The 22,443-nt window shown below is 41.9% G+C and overlaps 1 protein-coding gene across 1 annotated transcript in view; it reads right to left on the reverse strand.

The window, feature by feature from the left end:
* The window catches only part of IPCEF1 (interaction protein for cytohesin exchange factors 1), a 78,979-nt gene continuing 59,416 nt past the window's right edge, over window positions 2,881-22,443 (reverse strand). The window contains exons 9-10 of the mRNA XM_018053520.1: window positions 10,427-10,620; window positions 2,881-4,058 (exon numbers count right to left, since the gene is read on the reverse strand). Of these exons, the coding sequence (XP_017909009.1) occupies window positions 3,852-4,058; window positions 10,427-10,620 (401 nt within the window). The 3' untranslated portion in view covers window positions 2,881-3,851. The remainder of the gene's footprint in view (window positions 4,059-10,426; window positions 10,621-22,443) is intronic.

Consider the following 22,443-nt stretch of genomic DNA (forward strand, 5'->3'; position numbering starts at 1 on the left):
TGAAACACATCCATTTGCAAACTACTATAAAGTGCTGCTTAAATCTAAGGCACCAACGTTTCACCTTGACCTCTGACTCCAGCACAACCGCTTTCCCAGGCTTGCTTCCTGGAGTCTTCACAATAGTGTGCTTTAGAGTCTTTGTCCAAGGCTGTAGGCCCGGGGTGTGATACAGAGACTGTGACACAACTAAGGATTGCTCAAAGCAACAGACAGCCGCCACGTGAGGGACACGACTCAGCAGATCCTGCAGTGGTCCAATCAGCGAGAGCATCAGTGGAGGGAGCAGTCCCCCGACCCACAACCACCCCAGAGAGGAGTCCAAGCCAGATCCTAGTCCACAGCAGGTGCCGCTGGTTCAGACCTGGTTATGCTCAGAGCTTCTCCACTTCCTGAGTGGTCATGGTGGTGTGCCGTTCCGCGGCCCTTGACAACAGATCTCTTTTATCCAAGGATCTCACAGCTCCTAACAAGCAGTGTACTTTACAGAAGGAAGGGAAGGAAGCAGAATGATGTTACACCCCAATCCATAGCCAGCCCACCAGCAGATCAGTATGGGAGGAACAGTAAACTTTGACAACAGCAATGGGTGTAGGAATCTCCCCTTAGACCCACATGAAATGGCCCCAAATCCATTTCAGAGATGGTCCAGTCCTCAGGAATAAATCAGAAGTAATCCAATTTTCTCAGTATCCGTCAGATCAGAAAAATGGCTTCAGGCCCAGAGAGACTTACTAGCATTACATCTGAAGAAAGTCACCCCCCTCTTCTCACTTCTTTTGCCCTCCTCTTCAACCACAGCTGAAGGTGGGAACTCAGAGTTGCAGCACCCCCTACTTTCTAGCACAAAAGAACACAGAGCGAACACATCCCCAGAAGGGAAGTCACAAGTGAGCAGGTGAGTCTGGTCTAGAAGAGCTGGGTGCAAAATCCTGCAACTCAATTTTAACTTTCATGGGGAGTTCTGCACAGTAACTGTTTCAACAAACAAAGCAAAAACGTGTCTACTGACTTCACCTTGAAAAGTAATTGAAAGACTAGATTAAGTCATCTCACGGTTCTATTTTGCCTTTAAATTGGAGTGGTATCAGTGGACTTGAAAAGGTCAGTTACATGTATATTAACGAAAAATCACAGTAAAGCATTAGAATATATCTGCAAGCTGTTGAAGCACTTCCACCTGGGGAAAACTGGTTTGACATTTATAGGGTGGTGCTGGAAACCAAAGAGAAATAAGGCAGAAGAACATATATCATAATATCCCTTCCTCCATGATTATTTCAGCTTTTCTCACCACTTTGGTTCCATTGCAAACGCTGAACAATCCACCTTCTGATTACAGGAAGAATTTGACCTGTATTCAGGTCAAGAAGCAACAGTTAGAACCAGACATGAAACAATGGGCTGGTTTCAAACTGGGAAAGAAGTACATCAAGGCTGTATATTGTCATCCTGCTTATTTAACTTATATGCAGAGTACATCATGCGACATGCCAGGCTGGATGAAGCACAAGCTGGAATCAAGATTGACAGGAGAAACATCAATAACCTCAGATATGCAGATGACACCACCCTTATGGCAGAAAGCGAAGAGGAACTAAAGAACCTCTTGATGAAAGAGATAAGGGAGAGTGAAAAAGCTGGCTTAAAACTCAACATTCAAAAAAACGAAGATCATGGTGTCTGGTCCCATCATTTCATGGCAAATAGATGGGGAAATGGGGAAACAATGGAAACAGGAAGAATTAGATGCTGCTAATTATAGGCAGAATCAATGATAATTTCTAGAGTAAAGAGGATGAAACACCAGCCTTCAAACCAGAAGCTTCAGGGTCCAGCCTGAGGACCTGAATGGTTCCTTCTCTCAGGGTCAACAGTTCTACCTGGGGCAACAGCACCCAAATGCTCACTGGGTCAAACTGACCAGCATGGCCTTTATCTCTCAGAAGCTTCTAGTATTACAACATGCTTCTTGTTTGTTTGTTTCCCTTCTTAGTGCTAAAGTTGTTTTTTGTTTACAAAGTATTAAGACTTCTTAGTAAAGCTTAGGGAAATTTTCAACAACTATTTCCATTTAGTTTGCAGATAAAATTCAGTGGGGGTTGGTGGTTATTTCCACTTGAATGTCAAGCCACACACTCTGACACTACAACGCCAATGAGGTTGTGCTGACAATTTGCTCGAGGTCAGGATGAGACGGGTCTCTGATGTGTTGCGATTATTCTTATGGAGAGAAGTATTCATGGTGATTAGTGAGTGGAGACTTGCCTCTCGTTTCTCTAATAAAATGAGTTCCCTTTAAGGGTATTAGTCTAATAGTCTTCAGAAGACTGTATTAGTTGTGCTTCATTTGGTTTAGGACGTGTGGGCATAAATGGCATAAACCTTAAAGTGTATTTACTAGAAGGGATGATGTAAGAGGAAAGTCCTTTTCTGGTTAGGAGAATGGTTTACAACAGATAGAAACCTAAGCATTCTGGGGACAGAGACAGAAAGAGAGAGACAGAAGCAGAGAGAAAAGCCAGGAAATAAAGATTATTATTAGCAATGCATGCCCTACATTTATCCCACAAGGTTTCCTGAGCATTCCTCAGACATTATAGTGCAATATCATAACTCCAATGTAGCCATAGTATTTCGATTTTTCTCAAGCAAAAAGTATATACTTTGAAATATATACTGAACAAAACATACCATAGTATATAGCCTCTTTTAAGACATTAGTAATCTGAACTTCTATAAATATCTTTAAATAACAAACATATTATAGATAGCTATTCACATAGTACACAGTAACACGTAAACATACAAAAATAAAACAATCATGTTTTTACTCCTTTTTTTTTTTTTTTTTTTTGGAGTAAATTTCAGACACCAGAATCACCTTGTCAATATGGATCCTGGGGATTGTGGATACACATTTATTTAATGGCCATGTTGTGCTTTTTGTGGGATCTTAATTCCCCAACCAGGGATTGAACCTGGGCCCTCGGCACTGCGAGCATGGAGTCGTAACCACTGAACCACCAGGGGCCTCCCTGGATGTACCTTTTATCCCATGCACAGCTACCACACCCAAGGGCAACGGCAGGAAGCAGTCCTCACTGGATGTATTACTACGTCCTGGTTCAGAAAAGCTTAGGTCGGAATAGAGGTGTCTGAGTGTGATGAAAGGACACATGAGTCAGGTCCCCGACCCCAACCCGGATAACGTGTAAAAATATTATGCTATCCTTTGAATGAGTGGAATACAGAACACGTCTCTTTCTTGAGCGTTCCCATACACCATTTGCTATGAAGCATTTCTCAACACGTAGGAAAGGCACCACCATCCTGGACCAAAGGCAAGGAATTTGGGTTCCACAATACCACATCTGTCCTGCTGCGGGTGCCCTGTAGAAAGCATTCTTCCACTCAGGTGATTTGGGGAACTCAGCTATCCAACCAGATGGAATATGTACATTCTTCTTTTGGAAAACGGAATATTTCTATGAAGAAGTATCCCTGGTCAAAAGTGATCTTTTGCCCGTGGAATGCTGTCCTTAAGAACAAGAAACAGACAATATGGTTCGCATATCCCACCTAGAACCCAGCATGGTCGGGGGTCCCAGAAGGAACACAGACACTGTTTTCTCAGCTGAACTCCATCCCTCCAGTCTGATGGGAGCACTGGAATTGGTGAGGCACCGTCATCGTTTGTTTTCATCCCAACCGCATCCCTCCAGGAGGACCTGGTGTTTCCAGGAACTGGGTTTTAGTTTTCCTTTGCAAGGAAAAATGTTAAGCTCTTGCAACGTCTTGAAGAGTTGCCTGAGGGGTAAGACAGGAGGGGAGAGCATCCTGGCTTGTTCTCAAATAGAATTTTCAAGGCGGGCAGAGGAAGGTGGTTTCTGGGGGGAGCCTTCGGAGGCAGACGTGGGGGTTCGCCTCTGCTGATGTTGCTGATAGATGTCCTGGATCAGCAGGGTATTCATGACCTTCCACTCCCTGTATTTTCTGGCTGTCAGCTTCGGATCATCCAGCAGCTGGTTAATCATGGCCAGGTCGTGTTCTTTACACTGTCCAAGTCGGAAAATAAAAAGAGATACAGAGAGAGAGGAGGGTGAGATGTGATAGCTATCTTAACTTCAATAAACCATCTTCAGCCTTTTGCAAATAAAGGCACATACACCTTGACTGTAAAATTATCAAAGTGTTTTTACACACTAATATTCAAATTTCTACAACAATCCTAAGAGATATGGCAGGACACCCGCCCATTTACATAGGCTAAGCACAAAGACGTAAGTATCCCACACAAGGCTTGGGGGAAGAACTGGACACAAAACCAAGGTCTCCTATGTCACTGTTTCCTGATTAATCCAGTATTCCACATCATAGTCATATTTCTATCTCAGTGTGAGCTTTATTCCTTCTGGAATGGATAACTGCATAACCAAGTTGTTGACCACACAGTACTTTTCCTAAGACATGAGACAGTACAAAATGTCTCTTTTTAATTTTCTATTAAATTGTATTAATTTTAAATAAATTTCACACATTTATTCAAGGTATACAGACTAAATAGGTAGGCTATCTTTTTATTCAAAGAAGATATCATTAAACTTCCATCCAAACAATGTGTATTTCAATGATGCCAATAGTCTATTCACATCATTTCACCCTGCCTCCTCTGCAACCACTGACACACATTTCTGAAATGTCTGCCTCAGGTTAGGGGACTTTTCTGTGGTCAAGGAATGGAATGAAACATAAGACATATCAGTCTCTACATTCAAAAAAAAAGATTTCTCAGCCTAACACATTTATCGCAAATCTATTCCTGCTTCCTCCATCTCTGTGACCGTAATCCCAATTTGGGATATAAAGTCTCACCTATCACCCTTAATCTGCTGCTATAGCCTCCCAAGTGAGGTTCCTGGCCCCAGTCCCCACTTCGTATCCACCTTCTGTCCAACAGTCCAGGGAGTTCCCCTGAAATTCTGAGTCCTCTTAATGGTTCCCCTTCTTGCCCAAGTTTCCATGGACATGAGCCCATTTGTCGATTCTCCACTTGCTTCTTCCTTTCCTCTCTAGGAGTATCGACATGGGTTTTCTCCCCCATACAATGCTGCTTCACCACCCCAGGACATGTCACACAGAGGACCTTCTTCACCCTTCTTCACCTGCTGCTGCTGCTGCTAAGTCGCTTCAGTCGTGTCTGACTCTGTGCAACCCCATAGATGGCAGCTCACCACGTTCCTCCGTCCCTGGGATTCTCCAGGCAAGAACACTGGAGCAGGTTGCCATTTCCTTCTCCAATGCATGCATGCATGCTAAGTCGCTTCAGTTGTGTCCGACTCTGTGCGGCCCTATGGACAGCAGCCCACCAGGCTCCTCTGCCCACAGGATTTGCTAGGCAAGAATACTGGAGTGGGTTGCCATTTCCTTCTCCACTTCTTCACCTAGGGGACCCTAATTCCTAGAGTGATTTTCACATGGAATATTTCCCAGAGTCTCTCTCTCTCCCTCTTTTTTTTTTTAATGGATTTTACTACAGCTCATGAATGTATATTCACTTCGGGCATCATGCTCTCCAAAAAACTGAACCCCCAGATTGAACTGAGAAGCTTTTTTCATGCTTGCATGCCTTCCAATGCTTGGAACCCACTTAGAACTTATCACATCACAGTCAGATGTTCATGGGTCTGTCACGTCATCTATTCTAAAGCTTCTTAAGGAAGGCGACAAGGAACATATTTTTTTCATTCCTGTATTGCCCGTATCTCACACAGTGCTGAGGGCCAGGTAGACATTCGGTTATGAACTATCTCTGCTAGATCCGGGGCAGGATGTGCACAGGTGAACACTCACTACTGTGCTTACTGGTCAAAGTTCAAATGCATAACCAGTGCCATTCAGCGGACTTGCACTACTATTCAATAACTGTGTTTCCCCATCCCTTTTTTCTCCCACTCCCCTAAATGACTATTTCAGAGTTTCTCATTTCTGCTCAGATCTCCTCCCCAATCCTCCCCTGTAGCTGATGACCCTGCTCTTTATTTTTTTTTGAGGAAATAGAAACAATCAGAAGAGTAGTTCTCCCAAGCTCCTATTGCCTTCTATCCACATCAGCACAAATACATGCTGCCTTCCTTCCTGTTCACTTGGGTGAAATATCTGTGCTTCCAGCAAGACCCTCTACTTTTTACAAGTCTCTCTACTTGTAAAAGCATGTCCTTTCGTACATTCAAGAAATTTGCTCCAGCAATTCTCAGCCCTTTTCTGTGACGCATCAGTTTCCCATCTCCAGGTGATCATTCTCGCTGGCGCACTCGTATGCTCTTACTTTTCCATCATAAAAGCCCTTCCTTGACACCTTTCCCTGTTCCATCCTTGTTTCCAATGTCCTTGTGCCTGCTCTTTTAGACCCACTGGCTCATGAATGTATTGTTTGTGCTCTACATGCAGCTTTAACTTATGCTTTATTTGGAGTGTTCTATTATATTTTCTTGTCTCCTTCTTTTCCTTTTTCTAAATTGACCAGAATAACATGGATTTCAAGGGAAAAGGTTCACACACATAGTAATCTGAGTAGTGAGATTTATCATTTTGAATCACAAAAGCAAGGGTGTGGTGATAAACAGAGGTTAAAAGATATTTTTTGGTTTCAGGAAGGCGAGGAAAACTGTGCAGAAGGAAAGTAACCAAAGAGGAATAACAAGGAGGTTGGCCAAGACCAAGAAACAGAGAAAAGAAAGGTTAGTAAGTTAAGTGGGTAACCAGGAAGGATTGCTAGAAAGTCAAGTAGAGCCAAGACAGTTTTCTCTCTGAGTCGAACATCAACACTTCAGAAAACAATCTTTCCCACCCCAAAAAATTTTAAGGAGTTTTACTTCATTCTTAAGAAATCTTGACATCTGTCCAGAGAGTGATCCTAACATGCTATTGAAGAAATTATTAATCAAGATCCTGGCAGTTCAACAAAATTTGAAAAACTGATTTTTTCAAGGCAAAAATGAATTCACCACCCCTCTAAAGGGGATAAAAGGTTTTAGGAAAGGATCTCTTCAACTTTGGGCTAACACTTCTCATATGGTTTCTAGCTCTAAATAATTCACATTTCTTCCCATTCAGCTCAAGTCTGTGTTAGTTCCTTTATGGATAAAAGAAAAAAAAACTGTAGATAAGAATAGAGAGGAAGGAAATTAGTAAAACAATAAAACTCTCTGAGCTCCTTCCTAAACTTGGCAACCCAGGGTCAAGAGCTTCAGGCAAAAGCCTTGCTTCTCCCCTGTAGAATAAGAGCTCGCTGAATGCTTTGAATTACTTTTAAGACATCCTTCTGGTTTTCTGGCAGGCAGGGTCTGATAGAGTTCTGAAAGATACCATCCTTTCATTTTTTCACTCCAACTATTCAGTGCATGGTTTGTATCAAGACCTAAGCATTGGAAATGGATTCTACCAGAGCAGTTGGGCAAAGAAAGGTCTGTTCCCTTTCAGATACAAGTGAGGGTAGTTTTCCAAGAAAGTTTCAGTTGGACTCATTAATCATTTCATTAATCATTCATTTAAAAATAAAGACAGGCTTAGCCAAAAGTCAGGGGAAGTGGATCTCTTGGAGACTCTTAAAGATCTAAAGATCTCTAGTGTGTGACACAATAGTTTGCTCAACTTCCTAAAAGCATTTCCATAAAGAGTATTCATTCCAATACAATCCCAGTGCAAGGATTTTTCTTTATTTCTGGAATGTGCCTACACTACTATAAACATTATTATTAAAATAGTTTGCTTGCTTCTACATGAAACTGTTTTTTTTTTTTTGCTTGTCCACACTCCAGCTTTGAAGTATTTTTTTTAATAAACATTTATACTGCAATGTAATATACACAGAGCAAAATGTACACATAAAGTCTGTGCTTAATGAAATCATCACAAAAAGAACACATTTGTGTAACCACTGTCACCGTCAAGGAAAGACTCTTACCTGGCACTTCAAAAGCTTTAGTGTGGTCCTGCCCAGTTTATATCCTCACCTTTTCCTCAAAGGTGACCACTATCTTGACAGCTTGAGTTTTAAAGACAGAACTGCCCTGGTGGTGGAGTGGTTAAGAATCCCCCTGACAATGCAGGGCACACAGGTTTGATCTCAGGTCCAGGAAGATCCCGCATGGCCCAGGACAACTAAGCCCGTGATCTGCAACCACTGAGCCCTGGAGCCTGAGAGCTACAACTACTGAACCTGTGTGCTGCAACTAATAAAGCCCACATGTCCAGAGCCCATGCTCCCTGACAAGAAAAGCCACTATGATGAGAAGCCTGTGCACCGCAACTGAGAGTAGCCTACATGCAGCAATGGAGACCTAGTGTAGCCAATAAATAAATGGAAAAAAAGCAATTTAAGATAGTTAAAAGAAAATTATTCTGATAGCTTTCTGACATGAATAAGCATGCATGTACCAAATGATCACTCTCTAATGAAGAGGCTGACGTGTTTTTTTTTTTTTCTTTTTATCAACAAGGTCAATTTCCATGTCATCCTGCCCTCCAACCTCATAGGAGGTTCACAGGAATACACAAGGTGGAATATATCTCATCAGCCCCAGCCTAAGGGATCTGTGGAAAGGCCTTCTTTCCAGTGATGTTCAGAGAGTGCAGCTGGCTGGGGCAGAGAACCCCTGAAATGATCCAGCATTCCTTGCTCCCTGGTATTCATGCCCTTCTGTAATTCTCCATCTTGACTGTCAGGAGGCTGACCTAGCGAATTGCTTCTAATGAATAGAACGCTGTAAATGCAATGTGATGTCTCTCCTGAGGCTGGGATATGACCCACCCTGCTTGCTCACTCTCCCCACCTCACTTACTCTGCAGGACACCAGCTTCTACTTTGGGAGCTGCTCTATGAAAAGACCCACAGAGGAAGGAACTGGGGATGGCCTCCAGCCCATAGACAGTGAACAAATGAACAACTGAGACCGTCAGGCCAACAACCTGTAAGGAACTGAACTCTGCCATGAAAGAGCTTAGAAGCACACCTTCCCCCCGTGGAGGAATGTGGATAGCCCCAGCTGGTGCCTGGATTATAGCCTCAGAGACGTGGAAGCAGAAACACTGAACCAGGCCACACCCAAATTCCTGACTCCCAGAAAGTGTGAGACAATAAATGTCTAGTGCCTGGAGCTGCTATTTGGGGGTATTTTTGTCACCTAGTTAGTAGATTACTAAAACCTGGGAAGAAAAGAAAAATCTGTTGGATTCATCAATTCTGTGGCTATAGTGCATGAAGAACAAGAGGTCACAACTCTGCAAATACTGAGTTGGCAGAAAAAGTTCATTTGGGTTTTTCAGTAACATCCTAAGTAAAACCCGATGAACTTTTTGGCTAACCCATGATGACAAAATATAATACATTTGATTTTGAAAGGGCTGCTAGTGATGTTTCTCATCATTAAATGCTAGGGAAATTTCTCTACATTTGTGCTTTCTTTCTATAAATAAAATGTACCTTTGCCTTTTATTTTTCAGCCTCATTTTAGCAAGGTTTTTAGGGTGCTTAGGTTTTCTATAGATGAACAGGGACATCTGACTAAGAGTCACTCAGTCGTCTTTTGCAGCCTTGTCTTTTTGCTTGCTGACATTTCTTCCCAGAAAGGGATTCACATTCATGAGATACAAGTGGACATGTACAAAACAGAATTAAATTTCAGGTCTGTCAAGGCTTTTCAGAATCTATAAATCTTCTGCTAATTCAGAACTATTTTACAAACTCTTCTGGCCTCCTCTTGTTCGTGCTGTCGTCTAAATGTGAAACCAGGATGCTCTTGCTACAAAGAACACTTTCAGTTACAGGAGGCCCTAGAAATAGCTCCAGTACATCCTGTACACTGCCCCTTATTCTCATGATGAAATCCCCTGCTACCAGGAAGTATCTCTTTCCCACTGCCCGGCTCTCATGGTGTCTTGTAGCTTCAAATCCAACAGCTTGAAGTCTCCTAAGTCTTTGCTGTCTCTAAAATGCAGGCATTTTCTTCTGGATATAGTATAGAAGAATGGCCTCCTTTAATGAATCAGGTGAAATCCCAAGATCTTATTAAATATTACTGTGTACTCCTACCAGTTGACTATCTCAGACTCTCTAACATTTATTATTCCAGGTAGAAGGGTACAAAAACAAATTACATATGATCCTTGCCATCTCAAAGCTTAATATTTGAGATTTTATGCCAGAGTGAATGCAATTATCAAGGCCTATTGTAAAAACCACATTCCCTAGGGTTTTAGGAATGTCAAGGGTCAACTCACCCTATAGAGACTGAACTGGCTTTACTGCCTTTCCTCACCTTCTATAGCCACATAAACACACCGTGGTTAGCATGGATTGTTCCAAAAAACCAGCATTTTCTCACCCCACATCCACAGAGTTCATCCACAATCTGGAATTTCTTACCTTTAATGTGCTATTCAAAGTTCGTATTTTGTGGAGTTTCTCATTTATGGATGGATTCTTGCACCTCTTGACAAAGGACTTTCTCAGCTCCTTTTTGGTTGAAGGTCGTCGGTCCCCAAGAGGAGACAGACTAGCTTGCTCTAACGACTTGTAGAGCTTCTCCATTTCATCATCTTCGGGGGCTTTTGTCTCTTCTATTAAAATAAAAAAACAACAACACGCCCAGTTAATCAAGGACAGAACATTTGACACTGTGGTCCTAAAACAAGATCCTCCTGACACCTTCATCTTAGACTTCCAGGCTCCACAGTGGTGAGATGTACATTTGTACTGTCTAAGTCACTCGGTTGGTAGCACTTTGTCACAACAGCCCATGCTCCCTGTGAAGGCTCTGGGGCAGGATCTGTCCCAAGCCTCTCTCCCAGCTTTTGACAGCTCCTTGGCTTATGAAGGACTCCTGTCTTCACTTGGTGTCTTACGGTGTGCCTGTCTGTGTGTCCCAATATCCCCTTTTATAGATACCAGTCATATTGATTAGGGGGACATCAATCCCTGATTTAGATATTTCGGCGAGACTCAGAATTGACTTAGAGTTGATATTGGAATGCATTCAGACTTTTGGAGATGTTGAGATGAATTCAGTTAGGACTTCAACACAGGGATTTTGGGGAAGGACAAAACTGAACCCATAACAGTACACCCTCTGTGCTGAGTGCTCAGCTGCATCTGACTCTTAGTGGCCCTGTGAACTGTGCTCACCAGGATCCTCTGTGCATGGAATTTTTCATGCAAGAATACTAGATTGGGTTGCCATTTTCTTCTCTAGGGGCTCTTCCCCACACAGGACTCGAACCTGTATCTCTTGCATCTCCTGCACTGGCAGGCAAGTTCTTTACCACTTGCACTACCTGAGAAGTATATACCCTGTAGCCTCCCAAAATTCATGTCCCTCTCACAGGCAAAATACATTCATTCATCCTAACATTGCCCAAAGTCTTAACCCATTCCAACATCAACTTTAAATCTCAAACTCTAAGTCAATTCTAAGTCTCATCCAAATATCATCTAAATCAGAGATTAGTGGGCCTCAGGGGAAGACTCATCCTAGGGAAAAATTCCCCTCCACCTGTGAACATGTGAAACCAAACAAGTTCTCTGCTTCTCAAATACAATGGTGGGAGAGGAAAACCTTTGCAAACCAATATACACCCTAAATAACGAGAACCATTGTCCCGGATCTCTTTTAAATTTCCTTCCTAGAACCACCCTTTGAAAGAAGGAATCTGCCTGTGGTCTGTGGCTTTGAGCAGATAATAATCATTTCTCATGCCACACACCCCCATTCTCTTCCTTAAACCACACCTCGCCAGCCTCAGCCCAAATGCTTCCAGTGAAGCGACTCTACCCGGTATCCAGGGGGACCCTATATGTTTAGGCAGTCCCATCGTGCTAGCCACAGTCTGATCTAGGGATGCACGTGGGTCTCAGATCATGCCCACGGGGCCAAAGAGACTCAATTCTGAGACTTCGGTTTGGAGTATCAGGGAATCAATCTCCTTGTTTTCCTAAACTGAGTGATGTGATGATATGACCTGGAAGATTCCAGGAATCATGCCAGGAGTCATGAAAATGGAGCCAATCCATAGGATACAATGGAGACATGGATCTTGGTGATACTGTTAGTGTCATCTGAGCTCCTGGGAGCCAATCCATTACCTTTGTTAGGATATTCTGGATGTTGTTTTCAGTCATATGCAACTGAAAGAGTCTCAAATAATACAGAAATGTACTCAAAGAAAATCATCGCCTGCCGCTGCTTCAATTTCTTACTAAGAACTTCAGTCCTTTATTCACTTTGGTCTCTGAAAAGTCTTGGGAAAGATAGACAATAAGACTTTTTTCTACCATGCAGTCCTTAGTTTTTTCTACACATGCAGGAACCTATGCGATTTGGTTCCTGTCCTGAGAACAAGATTGACAGAGGATCATATAGAAAGCGTGGCCTTAGGAGAACTAAAAAACAGTCTCTCCAAAGGGGATAAAAAAAAATCATACAATAGTAGTCTAGGAGCATCAAAATTAAGCACACTCACTTCCTTCACAGTTTACTCTTGTAAGATTAAGTGTCTTTAGGCAATGCTTTTCCCCCTTCTACTACCAGAAAGTCCATAAGCATGCATAGCACTCTTTCATGAAATGGAAAGAAAAGATGTTGGGTTAACTTTGCAATTAAATTATAGTAGTGGTCAATAAACTTCTTTGTTTTCTATCAAAACAATATCAAAAAAAGGGGAAAATATTTAAAACTACATTCGAAAACAGACTTTTTGGCTCAGTTGGTGCAGATATCAAAAATAGGCTTTTGTCAATAAGCACATGAAAAGAGGCTCAATATCATTGGTCATTCAGTTCAGTTCAGTTCAGTTCAGTCGCTCAGTCATGTCCAACTCTTTGCGACCCCACAAACTGCAGCACGCCAGGCCTCCCTATCCATCACCATCTCCCGGAGTTCACTCAGACTCACGTCCATCGAGTCCGTGATGCCATCCAGCCATCTCATCCTCTGTCGTCCCCTTCTCCTCCTGCCCCCAATCCCTCCCAGCATCAAAGTCTTTTCCAATGAGTCAACTCTTCGCATGAGGTGGCCAAAGTACTGGAGTTTCAGCTAAGAAATGCAAATCAAAACCACAATGAGATACTATTTCACACTCACCAGGATAGCTAAATCAAAAAGGACATAAGTGTGGAGAAACCAGAACATTAAAGTCCTTGATGGGAATGTAAAATGGACCCCACTTTAGGAAACAATCTGGTAGTTTCTCAAAATTCTAACTGTAGAGTTACCATGTGTGCTGTGTGCTAAATCGCTTCAGTCATGTCTGACTCTTTGCAACCCTATGGACTGTAGCCTACCAGGCTCTTCTGTCCACAGGATTCTCCAGGCAAGAATATCTGAATGGGTTGTCATGCCCTCCTCCAGGGGATCTTCCTGATCCAGGGATCAAACCCATGTCTCCTGTGTCTCTGGCATTGCAAATAGATTCTTTACTGTGAGCCACCATATGACCCATCATTCCATTTCTAACTATGTATTCGAAAAATTAAAAACATACATTAACACAAAACTTGTGCATGAATGTCATGAAAGACACAAACAAAAGGTGCAACAGTGTAAATAAATGTTCATCAATTGCTGCAATATGGTCCATGCATGGAATGGAGTATTAGTCGTTCAAAGGAATGAAGTACTAACACACACTAAAACATGGATGAACTGCAAAACATTCTTTGAAGTAAAAGGAGCCAGTCACAAAAGGCACATACCGTATTGTCCATTTATAATAAAATTTCCAGAACAAACAAATCCACAGAGACAGAAAGTAGATTAGTGGTTGCCTGGGGCTGAGGGGACAAGCAGGAATGACAGCGAATGTGTATGGGGTTTTCCTGTGTGTGGTGTGATCCACACTTCACAGTGGATTGTGGAGTTGCACAACTCCATGAATATACTAAAAACCACTGCACTGTTTTTCATGTGTGAATTTTATGGTATGCCTAAGAAGCCACCTGCCAATGAGAAGATGTAAGAGACACAGTTTCAGTCCCAGGGTCAGGAAGATCCCCTGGAGAAGGAAATGGCAACCCACTTCAGTATTCTTGCCTGAAAATTTTCATGAACAGAGGAGCCTGGTGGGCTACAGTCCATGTGGTTGCAAAGAGTCAGACACAACTGAGCAACTGAACAAGCATACATACGTGAAATATATCTCAATAAAGCGCGGGTGGCTGCAACCAGCGCAGAGAGCGCGGCCGAGAGGAGCTGCCCCACGTCCGAGGTCAGGAGCAGCAGCCATGAGGAGCTGCCCCACGTCCGAGGTCAGGAGCGGCAGCCGTGAGGAGCTGCCCCACGTCCAAGGTCAGGAGCAGCAGCCGTGAGGAGCTGCCCCACGTCCGAGGAGCGGTAGCTGCGAGGGCGCAGGAGGGCCTAGAGGAGCTATTCCATGTTCAAGGTCAGGAGGGGCAGCGGTGAGGAGATACCCCTCGTCCAAGGTAAGGAGCAGCGGTTACAGTTTGCTGGAACAACCGTGAAGAGATACCCCACGTCCAAGGTAAGAGAAACCCAAGTAAGACAGTAGGTGTTGCAAGAGGGCATCAGAGGGCAGACACACTGAAACCATAATCACAGAAAACTAGTCAATCACAATAAACTAGGACCACAGCCTTGTCTAACTCAATGAAACTAAGCCATGCCGTGTGGAGCCACCCAAGATGGGCGGGTCACGGGGGAGAGGTCTGACAGAATGTGGTCCACTGGAGAAGGGAATGGCAAACCACTTCAGTATTCTTGCCTTGAGAACCCCATGAACAGTATGAAAAGGCAAAATGATAGGATACTGAAAGAGGAACTCCCCAGGTCAGTAGGTGCCCAATATGCTATGGGAGAAGAGTGGAGAAATAACTCCAGAAAGAATGAGGGGATGGAGCCAAAGCAAAAACAGTACCCAGTTGTGGATGTGACTGGTGATAGAAGCAAGGTCCGATGCTGTAAAGAGCAATATTGCATAGGAACCTGGAATGTCAGGTCCATGAATCAAGGCAAATTGGAAGTGGTCAAATAAGAGATGGCAAGAGTGAATGTCGACATTCTAGGAATCAGTGAACTAAAATGGACTGGAATGGGTGAATTTAACTCAGATGACCATTATATCTACTACTGCGGGCAGGAATCCCTTAAAAGAAATGGAGTAACCATCATGGTCAACAAAAGAGTCCAAAATGCAGTACTTGGATGCAATCTCAAAAACAAAAGAGTGATCTCTGTTCATTTCCAAGGCAAACCATTCAGTATCACAGTAATCCAACTCTATGCCCCAACTAGTAATGCTGAAGAAGCTGAAGTTGAACGGTTCTATGAAGACCTACAGGACCTTTTAGAACTAACACCCAAAAGATGTCCTTTACATTATAGGGGACTGGAATGCAAAAGTAGGAAGTCAAGAAACACCTGGAGTAACAGGCAAATTTGGCCTTGGAGTGTGGAATTAAGCAGGGCAAAGGCTAATAGAGTTTTGCCAAGAACATGCACTGGTCATAGCAAACACCCTCTGCCCACAACACAAGAGAAGACTCTACACATGGACATCACCAGATGGTCAACACCGAAATCAGACTGATTATATTCTTTGCAGCCAAAGATGGAGAAACGCTATACAGTCAGCAAAAACAAGACCAGGAGCTGACTGTGGCTCAGATCATGAACCCCTTATTGCCAAATTCAGACTTAAATTGAAGAAAGTAGGGAAAACCACTAGACCATTAAGGTATGACCTAAATCGAATCCCTTATGATTATACAGTGGAAGTGAGAAATAGATTTAAGGGACTAGATCTGATAGACAGAGTACCTGATGAACTATGGACAGAGGTTCGAGACATTGTACAGGAGACAGGGATCAAGACCATCCCCATGGAAAAGAAATGCAAAAAAGCAAAATGGCTGTCTGGGGAGGCCTTACAAATGGCTGTGAAAAGAAGAGAAGCAAAAAGCAAAGGAGAAAAGGAAAGATACAAGCATCTGAATGCAGAGTTCCAAAGACTAGCAAGAAGAGATAAGAAAGCCTTCCTCAGAGATCAATGCAAAGAAATAGAGGAAAACAACAGAATGGGAAAGACTAGAGATCTCTTCAAAAAAATTAGAGATATCAAGGGAATATTTCATGCAAAGATGGGCTCAATAAAGGACAGAAATGGTATGGACCTAACAGAAGAAGAAGATATTAAGAGGTGGCAAGAATACACAGAAGAACTGTACAAAAAAGATCTTCAAGACCCAGATAATCATGATGGTGTGATCACTCACCTAGAGCCAGACATCCTGGAATGTGAAGTCAAGTGAGCCTTAGAGCATCACTATGAACAAAGCTAGTGGAAGTGATGGAATTCCAGTGGAGCTATTTCAAATCCTGAAAGATAATGCTGTGAAAGTGCTGCACTCAATATGCTAGCAAATTTGGAAAACTCAGCAGTGGCCACAGGACTGGAAAAAGTCAGTTTTCATTCCAATCCCAAAGAAAGGCAATGCCAAAGAATGCTCAAACTACCACACAATTGCATTCATCTCATACGCTAGTGAAGTAACGTTCAAAATTCTCCAAGCCAGGCTTCAGCAATATGTGAACCGTGAACTCCCTGATGTTCAAACTGGTTTTAGAAAAGGCAGAGGAACCAGAGATCAAATTGCCAACATCTGCTGGATCATCAAAAAAGTAAGAGAGTTCTAGAAAAACATCTATTTCTGCTTTCTTGACTATACCAAAGCCTTTGACTGTGTGGATCACAAGAAACTGTGGAAGATTCTGAGAGAGATTGGAATACCAGACCCTGACCTGCCTCTTGAGAAATCTGTATGCAGGTCAGGAAGCAACAGTTAGGACTGGACATGGAACAACAGACTGTTTCCAAATAGGAAAAGGAGTACGTCAAGGCTGTATATTGTCACCCTGCTTTTTTAACTTCTATGCAGAGTACATCATGAGAAACCCTGGGCTGGAAGAAGCACAAGCTGGAATCAAGATTTCTGGGAGAAATATCAATCACCTCAGATATGCAGATGACACCACACTTATGGCAGAAAGTAAAGAGGAACTAAAAAGCCTCTTGATGAAAGTGAAAGTGGAGAGTGAAAAAGTTGGCTTAAAGCTCAACATTCAGAAAACGAAGATCATGGCATCTGGTCCTATCACTTCATGGGAAATAGATGGGGAAACAGTGGAAACAGTGTCAGATTTCATTTTGGGGGGCTCCAAAATCACAGCAGATGGTGCCTGCAGCCATGAAACTAAAAGACACTTACTCCTTGGAAGAAAAGTTATGACCAACCTAGATAGCATATTCAACAGCAGAGACATTACTTTGCCAACAGAGGTCCATCTTAAGGCTATGGTTTTTCCAGTGGTCATGTATGGATGTGAGAGTTGGACTGTGAAGAAAGCTGAGTGCCGAAGAATTGATGCTTTTGAACTGTGGTGTTGGAGAAGACTTTTGAGAGTCCCTTGGACTGCAAGGAGATCCAACCAGTCCATTCTGAAGGAGATCAGCCCTGGGATTTCTTTGGAAGGAATGATGCTAAAGCTGAAACTCCAGTACTTTGGCCACCTCATGTGAAGAGTTGACTCATTGGAAAAGACTCTGATGCTGGGAGGGATTGGGCGCAGGAGGAAAAGGGGACGACAGAGGATGAGATGGCTGGATGGCATCACTGACTTGATGGACTTGAGTCTGAGTGAACTCCGGGAGTTGGTGATGGACAGGGAGGCCTGGCGTGCTATGATTCATGGAGTCGCAAAGAGTCGGACACGACTGAGCAACTGAACTGAACTGAACTGGCTTTAATAAGATTATCATATCTGATGATGTTTGCATAGGAAAAATTCTAAGCTTGGTAACAGTCCTGGAGTTAAGCTGGAGACATTCGAAAGTATTAAGAAATTGAAATTAAAAGACATATGACTCCCAGAGGGGAACGTTAGCATTGAGGACTCCACGAGTTTTCAGTCCCACAAGATCACAATAATTTTATACATCTTTTTTTACAGATAGGCAGGCAGGACTCTACTTCAAACAAAGTCTGGATATATGGCTTCCCTGGTGACAGTAAAGGATTTGCCTGCAATGAAGGAGACCCAGGTTCAATCATCCCTGGATAGGGAAGATGCCCTAAAGAAGGGACTGGCTACCCACTCCAGTATTCTTGCCCGGAGAATTCCATGGATAGAGGAGCCTGGTGGGCTACAGTCCATGGAGTTGCGAAGAGTCAGACAAGACTGAGTGACTAACACTTTCACATAGCTTCTAATACCACAGTATTTTTAAAGTAATATATATTTAATAAACCTTAAGAAATCAGCAAAATAAGTATAGAACAAAAATAAACAGAATGATTACTTTCTCTGTGTGCACCAAGATGCTCAGTTGTGCTACTAAAGACTGTGATAGAAAATATAATTATTTTTGACTAGCACGTTCTTTTGTAATTATGTCAGAGCAAAATGATTATAAGATCTTATATCTAATTTGACAGACAGTAAATCAGTAAGGATGAAAATAAGCTTTAGGAGCTTGGAATAGCATGGCATAAAGTACATTCCTTAAATGAAAAAGAAGATGGCTTATTTGGATAATCTTATACTATTTAATATATTTTTATGAATATATATTACCTTCAAGTTAAAAAAAATCACAGATTATCTCCCTCTCCCCCCCACATTCCTTCTCTAAATTAAACTTCAGGGCACTACCCATGAGGATGTGTGTGAGTGTCTATGTGTGTGTGACTTGCTCCTCCTAGAAACAGTGGAACTTTCAAATTAATACGCAGGTAAAGTGGACCTTTTGCCATTACAAAAAGTTAATACAATTTACCTAAAATATGACCAAACAATATTCAAAAAACAAACACTTTTTCGTTGGGGTTCATTTAGAAATTGGAGATGGTAGTAAGGAGTGAGTATATTCAAAGAAAGTTTTAAGCTTCTGGAAAAATGAATTCAGATTACCATTACATTCTACCTCTCATCTCCTCGTCCCTCCTCAAAAGAAACCTGAGACCTGAAGACTGTATGTCTGACCTCTAATTACCTGATTCCAGAATCACTCACAAAGGTAAAGATGAGAAAATAATACATGATGACGTTAAGAGTCAAGAAAACACCCTGATTGCTTAAAATAAGCATAATAATCTGTGGAATACACAACATATTACTAGATATTCAGGGGTAAGACCTGTGACCCAACCTTGTCCATGACCTAGATGGGGATTTTACACTATTCTACTGTTGCTAATGGCTGGAGCCTAGGTCTTCACAGGACCGTAAACAGAAAATCCAATAAAAATGGAAGCAGATGATAAGTAGGAGCATAGGACAAAAAAGGACCCAAAGGGTACAAGCATATCAAAGACAGCTTGCACCTGACCTCAAAGCAGAAATGAAAGTCCTTGCTAATCATTACATGAAAACTATCTCTTTAAATGCAGTGGTTGGCTAACCTTACAGGGCTACCTCCACACCTTTCAAAGGTTTTTCAATAAAGTGGCATTTTTTTTAATCTCCTTTTCATCTTTTTTTTAATGCAAATACTTTTCTAAATTCTAATTTCATATTAGAAAACACTAGATTATTCCCTTATTTTACCAGATTATAAAAAGAGCAAAATAACAAAAAATGATTGGCAGGAAAGGCATTTGGTCTCTCTCCCACTGTAAACAGAAGCCAAGTTCATTATCTTCACCTCCTTTGTCTTCTGTGGCAAAATAAAATGAATTTTGTCTGACAATCAAGTGTTTCCCATGCAATTGCTCTCCTTCCTCTCAAGTGCATATTTTAGTCTTCTTACATAAAATAACAGGACTTTAATTTCCTTCTTCTCATATGGCACACTGTAGTCTATCTCATCAAGCCTCACAAGTTCCTTGCCGAGGAAGATGAAAACTATTTTTATATTACAGATGAGAAAAAATGTAGAGATTCTTGAAAAACAGCACGCAATCTTTCCAAAATGTAAATCGATGCAAAATTAGGAACAAGAGTTCAGTTCCACGCTGTGCAGGCCTCTGCAATTCTCGATGAGTTTCCTCCAACTTTAATAAGCAATCACCTAGGGATCTTGTTAAAATGAGGCTTCTGATTCAGTCCAGGACAGCAGGCAATGAGATTTAAATTTTTAACGAGCTCCTCAGTGATGTCAGAATGGCTGATCCCTGGACATCCTTTGAGTAGCAAGGCTGGGTTGCTTCCCAACAGCTAGTCACACAGAACCTGTCTCAGTTCATTGGAAGAGAAAGGGGCTGAAATTACAACCAGAAAGTTGAGACTCATCCAGAAAGCAGCATCTCTTTCTCTGCACCATAGCTTAATTAAAAAAAAAAAAAAAAAATCTGGCTTGCTCAAAGAAGGATCCCAGAATCCTTGCTCTAAAGCATCAGTATCTCACACATTGAATTGGTAGGAATTTGAGGTCAATGTTAGCGACCTTTTACTTCTGTTAGACTCACTCAGAATGTCTGAAGGGGTCAGACATAAAACATTCTCCAAACTTAGGTTAATAATCTAATGATTTAGACTCAAGAAAGGGATGGTATTTTTTTTTAACAAGATCTTTGTTGACATGAGCAAAAGACAAAACAACACTTCTAACTAATGGTTACTAGTTCCTTCCTTTCCAAGACGATGCCAAACGCACGCACTCCTCTCTTGCTACCTCCCACGTACTCAGCCTATTGTGTGCTTCTGACGGGACACACACGCTCCAGTAAGTCTGGAATTTGGTTGTCGAGAACACTGTATGAAGATTATCTCTTTAAATGCTGTACTGTCAACTTGGCCTCCCCCACTATCTTATTTTTGGTGCTTCCTTGTGCTTTCTAGGCTGTGGGCTTTTTATTTTCTGTTCAGAACATAAAAGCCGACTTTAGGAGACAAGAGGGAAATTCACACGCCATATTTCAAGTCAGAATTTGAAAGGAAAACTTTTTGAGGTTGGAAAAATCTAAATGCTCTCCCAAGGAAGACAGTCATTCCTAAATATGAAACATTTGAAAAAGTTTACGTAGAAAACAGTATTTCCTGTTTCATATGCAGTGTTCTAAGTACTTGAGAAAAGAGAGACTATGGAAGTTACTTGTTACCAAGAGAAGATATAACTACACAGTCATTTGGACATTCAGACTTTAAGACTTTACAAATGTCATTCACTTTAGCACCTGACAAGCTTCCCTGGTGGCTCAGTGGTAAAGAATCCTGCTCCAAATGTAGATGTGGGTTCAATCCCTGGGTCAGGAAGATCCCCTGGAGGAGGAAATGGCAACCCACTCCAGTATTCTTGCCTGGAGAATCCCATGGACAAAGGAGCCTGGAAGGCTACATAGTCCACGGGGCTTCAAAGAATTGGACACGACAATAGCACCTGATGCAAAGAGATTAAAAGCATTTTATAGGCTTCCTCTAATTAATGATTCTGACAACTCTACATAATGACAGTCAAATTTAGAATCATAATGATACAAATTTACTTTATGCAACTAAGATAAATCTGGACAACTTATCTTACTCATAAGGATACTACTAACCAAGAATATTAGTATAGTATAATTTTAGAGACAGATTAACTATTTATCTCTGCTTCTGTTGATGCTGGTGGAAACAGCTTTCATGTACTGAACTCTCAACTGTGTAACAGGCACTGTGTTAACTACTATACCAACATTATCTTAATACCTTTGTAACAACCCTACAAGGAAGTCTTATTAATCCTAGTATAAAGGAGAGAATGTCAAGACACAGAAAGATTAAAAACTTGGACCAAATTCACAAAGAAACAAGTCTAAGTTCTGACCCAAAGCTCATTGCCTTAAACACTATGCTTTATGCTATAAAAATACTTGATACACTGTCTTTGAATGAAGTTCAAGGAAGAGGATTTCAAGTCAGATAATGCATAATCATCAAGACAGTAGCTGGCAAGGCCAAGGCTCAGATTCCTGGCCCCTCTACTCTGTCTTCCAAGGGAAAAGTCTCCACCCAAAGCCTCTGCTTCTGAGGTGCCCAGGTTTTATACCTTTAATTCTGTTCTCACAGGGCACTCAGTCCTAGGAGAGGAAATTCATAAGCTGGTCAGCAACTTAAGACACAGGCTGGAGAATCAGATTCTCTGCTTGGGCGTTTGAACCGGGCACCTAGGGATAATGAACCAGTTCACATCAGGAGCTATCAGGGTAGGCTGGACCCCAAAGACAACAAAGGTATAAAGGCACAGAAATGGAGAATGCAAAGTCAGGGTCTCAAAAAATGATGGCAGGTACAGGAAATTCTATAAGAGAAAAATCAAACAGATTGAGAGAAAGTCAGAGACAGCATTTGGGTATAAACCACGTATAATCTTGTGTTTCTGTAACTCTGAGACTAATTTTACTTTGGTTTCCCATATTTTCCTATATTTGATTTACCTTCTCTACCAGTCAGA

The sequence above is a fragment of the Capra hircus genome, chromosome 9 (assembly GCF_001704415.2).
Source record: "Capra hircus breed San Clemente chromosome 9, ASM170441v1, whole genome shotgun sequence".
NCBI classification, from domain to species: Eukaryota; Metazoa; Chordata; class Mammalia; order Artiodactyla; family Bovidae; genus Capra; species Capra hircus.